The sequence below is a fragment of the Pteropus medius genome, unplaced genomic scaffold, assembly GCF_902729225.1.
Source record: "Pteropus medius unplaced genomic scaffold, Ma_sr-lr_union100, whole genome shotgun sequence".
NCBI lineage: Eukaryota > Metazoa > Chordata > Mammalia > Chiroptera > Pteropodidae > Pteropus > Pteropus medius.
In genome coordinates this window covers 24,715,031-24,722,293 of record NW_024354502.1, presented here as the reverse complement: position 1 = coordinate 24,722,293, position 7,263 = coordinate 24,715,031, and the positions used below count along the sequence as shown (strand labels likewise).

Below are 7,263 nucleotides of genomic sequence, written 5' to 3'. Positions count from 1 at the left end.
TTGCCTCCTCCTTAAAATGGGGACAATAATAATACTACCTACTTCATAGACTTGTGGTGAGCATAAAATGAGTTAAAATATGTGAATTATATGGCATATTGTAAATATTAATAGAGTTATTGACTATTATTCATGAGTGGTGTTCTTGAGAAGGAGGAAGGTACAAGTGAGTGTCTATGTAATTAACTAATGCTGTCTGGGGAGGAGCGTGTGTGTTTAAGACACCGTTTAAGACGACTTGCATAATGTCATCTTTAAGCAAAATGCCTTGTAATTGGCGCAGCTCCGAAAATACACATGCACATGAGCATGCATGCGGGGCGGAGCTGCTCTAGCTGCGTGGTCCGTATCTGGTCTGTAAATTCGGCGGCCCGGGAGGGGGTGCGGGTGAGCCCACGCTGCATGTTGCTTCCGACCACTGGATACGAGACTGTTCCTGTGTCACCAACACACACTGATAGAGCCCTGCTTCGACGTGCGTGTCATGGCTTAAAAATAGATGCTCATCCGTCAAGAGGTCTGGCAGTGGAAACCACGGCAGCGGCGGCAGCAGGAGAGTCATGGCCGAGGTGCTGCGGGCTCCTTCCATCTGCCTCCGGGACTGAGACCCCCGCCGCGCAGAGAGGTAGAGGGGCTACGGCGGGTGGTCGCCTTCCCGGACAAGGATGTGAGAGAGGGAGGGGACAGGAGAGGGGGCCTGGGAGCCGAGCAAGCTGTGCCCTCCCGGGCTCCCTCCCTCCACCGTCAGCGCCAGGCTGTCTGGGTTGGCAAAGGCTGGGCGACGGCCATGGACCTGTTACAACCGCGATAGCAGACGGAGGGAGGGGGGTGGGGGACCGGGGCCCCTGGAACTCCGCAGATGGGACTGGAGAATGCCGAGGGGTGTATCCTGGGACAGAATGGGGCTTCTCCACACCCCCAGGAGAAATAGAGTCCCCGGAGGGGCTTTCTACACCTGATCTCCTTCCCGCTCCCTTTTATCATTCAGCATCCCACAGGCAGCAGAATCTGCTTCCAGAAAAGGTTGTTTTGAAATAACCGATGAGGTCTTTAGGCCTGAGGAGACAAGGTAGATGATGATGATGATGATGATGATGATGATGATGATGGCTTTAGGGCTGTATTTCTGTGCTCTTTCTGACCCAGATATTGAAAAAATATTTCTTTTTAAACACCCTAAAATTCAGTCTCCCCTGGCCAGCCCTGATCCTAGTACCCCTTACTTCTAATGCCCTGTAAGTGCTTGGTCTCTCTTGGCCTGGGGGAGCAATGTGAGCGGTGTGGGGTGGAGATGCAGAGTGTGGGCAGGACAAAGATGGCCTTTCACTGCTGGACTTTGGTTGAAGGCTCTGAGGCTTAAGACAGGGAAGGGAGTGGGAGAGGGATTCTTTTTGCCAGCCCTCCTGCCTTTCCAGACATTCAGGACCGCGGTGTGAAGGCAGAGGCTCTTGCCACAGTCTCCCCTCTGCCTGAAGGTGCCAGAGCAAGTCTCAAAGGCTGGCCCTTGACAACTCTGCAGCTCAGCACATGGTCTCACTTTTGGAAGAGCTAGCTGTCCAGACAGAGTCAGGGGCACACCTGCTAGGCCCATAGGCTTCAAACTGTCACTTAACTCCCACAGCAACACAGATAGGAATTCCAGCCTCTGAGCCCCTGGGCCTGGCAAGATCCCTCATCCTTCATTTTCTACCCCCTCTTCAGTCCCCCATCCTCTACTCCCCCCCATCCCCATCCAACACACACACGCGCGCACACACACGACAATACTCTAGCCCTGCTTCAACTCAGAAATTCTCACATTAGAGATGAGGTTTAATCAATCTGTTCTTTATACTGATCAAAAGAGGGTGGTGGTTTGCTTGTTGTGCACATAGACTGGCGCCTTCTCCTGTTAGCTCATGCATTCAGCAAGTGTTTTTCAAAAACTTATATTTCCTTTTTACTGCTATTCCCCACTCATCCCATCCCCCAACATATGCTTCCCATGACAGCCTTATCTCTGAGGCAGTGGTAGGACAGATAGGAATAGGTTAAAGCAGCCCATCTTTCTGGCACTGAGGTGGCAAGATTGGCATATGTCATGGCCCCAGCTGCCACTGTCTTCCTGCTGATTCTCTCTGGATGGAGAAAGCCACCCTCCAACCCCCATCCTAACTCCCTAGCCTCTCTAGCTGTAGCCCCAGGCAGATGAGACCCAGATTCAGGCTGGCAAGAGCTCCAGCAGTGGATACTGCCACCCAAACACCAAATGTTTGTGTGTGTGTTTATGTATGTGTGGTGGGAGTGGGGGTGGGGTGCTGGAGCAGAAACCCAGCAGCTGGGCAGCTCCCTCTCCTCGTAAACAAGGACATGTGACTCTCCCACCTCTTTGCGTGACAGAACCAAAAAGCAGAGAGAAAGGAGCTGCTGCAGCTGAAGGAAAAAATAACCCTGGAGACCCCACCAGGGACAGACTTACCTTCCCTTCCTCAAGAATCTTCTTTCCAGGACCCAGCCCAGTTGGCAGGAAAGGAAGCAGCTGTTCTGGACTCACTCAGGTGTGTCTCACATTCCTTCCTCTTCCAGCAACAGCTACCTGGAGACTGGCCCATCATCACTGCAGCCCATCCGGCAGCTGCCACAGTTTCTGCCGCCTCTAAGATGTGCCCTGGTAACTGGCTCTGGGCCTCCATGACTTTTATGGCCCGCTTCTCCCGGAGTAGCTCAAGGTCTCCTGTTCGCACTAGAGGGGCCCTGGAGGAGATACCAGCTGTTCAACATCCCTTCCTCAATGTCTTTGAGTTGGAGAGACTTCTCTACACAGGCAAGACAGCCTGTAACCACGCCGATGAGGTCTGGCCAGGCCTCTATCTCGGAGATCAGTATGTACCCTGCAGACCAATATGTACTCAGCCATGGCTGAGTGTGTGTGTGGTGTGTGTGTGTGTGTGTGTGTGTGTGTGTGGTAGTGCCACAAGCAAGAAGAAGAAAATGGTAAGGTCAGAGGCACCGAGTTGTGCTGTTGTCCAGGTCATGCTAATGAGGGAGGCATGTGCAGAGAGAGTGGAGGATGGAGGGTTTGAGAGGGTTGGGCAGGATTATTGATCTACTCAACTCTGGACAGAAAAACTCTGTTCAAGTAATAATGTCATTTATTTAGCAAAACTTATTACTGAATGCTATGTATCAGACATGACAGATGACTTATCTGACCTTCCATCTATTGTGTTATGGCTCTGGAAAAGAAAACGGTCATTGGGAGCCAGGAACAGTGGGTAGGAAGGAGAAGGGATGACCAAGCAAAGCCGCAGTGAATGCAGACGTTCTGCAAGGTGGGGGGCTATGGAGAGAAGAGCATCAGAGAAGGAATAGTCCCCGCTTCTCTCTCGCAAGGGCTCTATAGTATACGAGGAGTTTTTCACATGCATTTTCTCTCTTAATCTTCACAACAGCCTTGTGAGGTAGGTACCACTATCCCCAGGTTACAGATGAGGAAACTGAAGCTCAGAGAAGTTGTGACTGGCCCAAGGTCACACGGGTCGTAAGTAGCAGAGCCAGGACTTGGAGGTTCAAGTTCAGTGCTCTTTCCATTTGAAGAGTTTGCACTGGACAGAGCGCTTGTCCTGAAATATGACCATGTTGCCTGAAAACTGTCTATCACTAAAATGAAAGGTATAGGCCACATGAACACGTGAAGGTGATGTCATAAAATGGGGTAAATGTGAGCATGGAATAACTGGCAAAATATAAGGAGATTCTCGGTGTCAGAGCATAAAGTAACAGGGGAGTCAGGTATGGGAGCAAGGGTTAGAATGAAATAATTTCAAGGATAGCAGGGACGTTAGTTGTGAGCTGGTCCAAACCCATGTCCCATCTGATGTCCAAACCCCATTGTTGCATCCATACCCACATGTTGACCTCCTTTTTCTGTTTGAATGGAATACCCTGGTGACAGGAAAATCACTCTCTCCCGAGATGCTCCCATCTGTCTCAGCTAGATTCCACTGTTAGTACATATTTCCTTCCATGAAGTACAGAGCCAATAAATTCTTCCTACAGATCGTAAACCCTCGCAGCCTCAGAGCACTCTCTCAATGTTCCATTATGGCTATTGGCCACCCACCCTCTAGTCTTCTCTTTTCCAGGCAAAACCTCCTCAGTACTCTCAACCCTTGCTCCAGGACGAGACTCCAGGTCATTTCTCCTCTTGATTCTTCCCTTCTGGGTCATCACTAAGCAAAGGGGAGACCAGGAGCCAAAGACATGAGCTCAGCAGGGGACAGGGCACAGACAGGGACTCTTGCCACACAGCCTTGCTTCCCCACCTTCCCTCTAACCTCTACTCAATGCAGGGACATAGCTAACAACCACCGTGAGCTCCGGCGTCTGGGCATCACCCACGTCCTCAATGCCTCACACAGCAGGTGGCGAGGCACGCCTGAGGCCTACGAGGGGCTGGGCATCCGCTACCTGGGTGTCGAGGCCCATGACTCGCCAGCCTTTGACATGAGCATCCACTTCCAGACCGCTGCCGACTTCATCCACCGGGCCCTGAGCCAGCCAGGAGGTAGGAGAGGAAAGCGAGGAGCAAGGAAGGAATGGTAGACATTGAGTGAGGGGAAAAGCTGAGGAGGGTTCAGTATGGGAGAGAGATTTCAATGACATGACAAAATGCTCAGGATATAATGTTAATGAGAGAAAAACATTCTCTCAACCATTTTTAAAATACATGAAATACATAAAAGACATAAAAAGATGAGAAGGAAGTGATCCAAAATGTTAAGAGAGTGGCAAGTTGCACTTGGGTGGTAAGATTATGGGTGATATATTTCAATTTTTTTCTCGATTACATAATTCTGTACTTTCCAATTATTTCTACTTTGAGCATGTCTTGCTTTGGTGATCGGGAAAAAAAGTATTTATAAATATAAGCTATATAAACATCCTCTCCAAAAAGTGGTTGATAGAAATAGAAAGATGGACAGGTGGGCAAGACTGAGGAAGGGCCAAATTAGACACAGGGTGCTTTCCATTGATGTACTCAGGAAATATCAGCTGAAGTCCTACTCTGTGCAGAGCTCAGTTTTGCATCGCTTATGAGTCTCTACCTTTGAGTCCTCTTTAAGTTTATAGATGCTGAGCTGCTGCATGTTCTCCATCTCAGTCTGTCTTGAGAACTTGTCAGGGGCCTGCATTCTTACCACCACTGATCTGCACCCCGTCGTCCTGTCTGCATGCACCCCTACTCATGTTTTCCTCCTCCCCATCCACATAGCCCTCTCCCTAGTCTCCTCCAACCCACCACAAACAGTCCCACAGCTGCCTCTTGTTTTGTCCTCACAGGGAAGATCCTGGTGCACTGTGCCGTAGGAGTCAGCCGATCTGCCACCCTGGTGCTGGCCTACCTCATGCTGTACCACCACCTCACCCTCGTGGAGGCCATCAAGAAAGTCAAGGACCACCGAGGCATCATCCCCAACAGGGGCTTCTTGAGGCAGCTCCTGGCCCTAGACCGCAGGCTGCGGCAGGGTCTGGGGGCATGAAAGAGGGGGAAGCAAGTTGGTCGGGCCAGGTGTGTGGGTCCCTGGCTCCCAGCTGGAGAGAGGAGGCCCAGGTGGCAGGTAGCAGGAGGCCCAGAAAACCCACCCTCTCCTGTAGGCAGGAGTGTGAGAGGGCTGGGGCGCAGCCCCAAGCCACCATTGCTATTTGTTAGGAGGAAATAGAGAGTGAGGGTGGGGAGCACACAGGAGGGAGCTGACCAGGGAAAGAAGAAATTAGCCTGTAAGTAGAAGTTAGTCCTGGGATTTGGACACCTCCGGACTCCAACCAGGGTGCCACCAGTGATTCAGAGCCCCTTCCCCTGTTTGTGCCCAACTGTCCCCCTCTCTCACTTAGCAAAACAAAAGGGTCATCTCTGTCCTGTGCTTGTGCAGGGAGTCAGGGATGCGGCAAACATAAATGTGATAGTGGAGAGCTGTGTGGAGTGGTAGTGTAGAGACAGACGGTGAAGAGATGGTGTGAAAGCTGTGAAACCCGAAGGAGAAACCTACAGACTTGTTACTCCAAGCACAGGAAGAGGAGGTGTGGGAGGGTTGGCACTGTGCCCGTGGGTGCATGACTGGGAGTCTTTAGATGATCACTCGCTCACTGGATCCAGATGTCTCGAGGGAAAATAAAGATGGTGGACAAGAAGAAAGCCTCTTGAAGTCATTGATGGGTTGCATAAGTTCCACACTTTTCCCCTAAGAACCCGAGCCCTGCTGAGTCAGCAACAGTTTCTGACTCCCCCATATTGGGCATAAGCCTCCACCGGCCTTTAAGCCTCAGCCACCAATTCACAGGAGAGGTTTCTGCCAAGCACAATTTCACGCTCCCCGCAAGCAAGTGAAATTTAGAACTGTTATTTCCAGCTATGTCCACACTAGGGCAGCAGAGGACCGAACACTTCAGGTTTGCAACCACTTTTGTGTAGGGGCTCGGAAAATACATCCTTCATCTCCTAAGTTTAAAATAGGTTCACGAGCTCGAATGTGTAAAAAATAACTTTATTTTCAAAAGGTCAACTTGATTTCTATATCAAATTCCCACACCGATGGTAGCAGAATATTATCATAAGTCAATCCCAGGCCTAAATCCTACCTTCAGGAGTTTGAGTTTTCTGGGTGCCAAGGAATTGGAGGTGAGGGAAGGAGAGGTTATACAACTGCTTCCTCTTCTAATCATTCCAGGTTTGCCGCAAAGGAGTGTAACAAATCTCCTTAGTAAACTTGGTCAAACGTTAGGTCCAACAATCAGAGACAATAGTGTGGTCTTTCTGTTCTCCTAAATGCCAAACTGCCAGCTACCACATCCCTCCTTTTAAAAAAGCATGTTCCCAGAACAGATTATCTGCCCGAATGGGAGAAGGGGATGGAATGGAAGAGGAAGTGAAAATAGAGAGGAAAACAATTACAATATATCTAAAGTTTATAATTTACCCCACAGAATAGAAACTCAGAATCTCAAAGCTTGGACAGTGCCTTCATATGTGTTCCATTTCCACTCTGCAGCAACACATAAATAAATCATCTTTGCAATATCTTTTACGATGATCATCAAGCATTTGTTTGAACATCTTTGATGGTAAGAAACAACTATGTAATTCTGACATCGTTTTGTTAGCTCTAAATATTAGAAAGCTCTAATATAGCATGCTCATCATGCAACCATGTTACAGAAGTGTGAGATGAGGCCGAAAGATTTGAGAGCTTCCAAACATGGCATTTGGGGGATTTGCATGTCACT

General features: G+C 49.6%; 1 protein-coding gene across 1 annotated transcript; it reads left to right on the top strand.

Moving 5' to 3' along the window:
- Positions 1 to 224: 224 nt before the first annotated feature.
- On the top strand, positions 225 to 6,175 carry DUSP26 (dual specificity phosphatase 26). The gene is made up of 4 exons (XM_039853690.1): positions 225 to 625; positions 2,566 to 2,861; positions 4,332 to 4,546; positions 5,323 to 6,175. Exons 1-4 carry the CDS (start codon positions 500 to 502, stop codon positions 5,520 to 5,522), a joined length of 837 nt encoding a protein of 278 aa, XP_039709624.1. The 5' UTR covers positions 225 to 499; the 3' UTR covers positions 5,523 to 6,175.
- Positions 6,176 to 7,263: the final 1,088 nt, after the last annotated feature.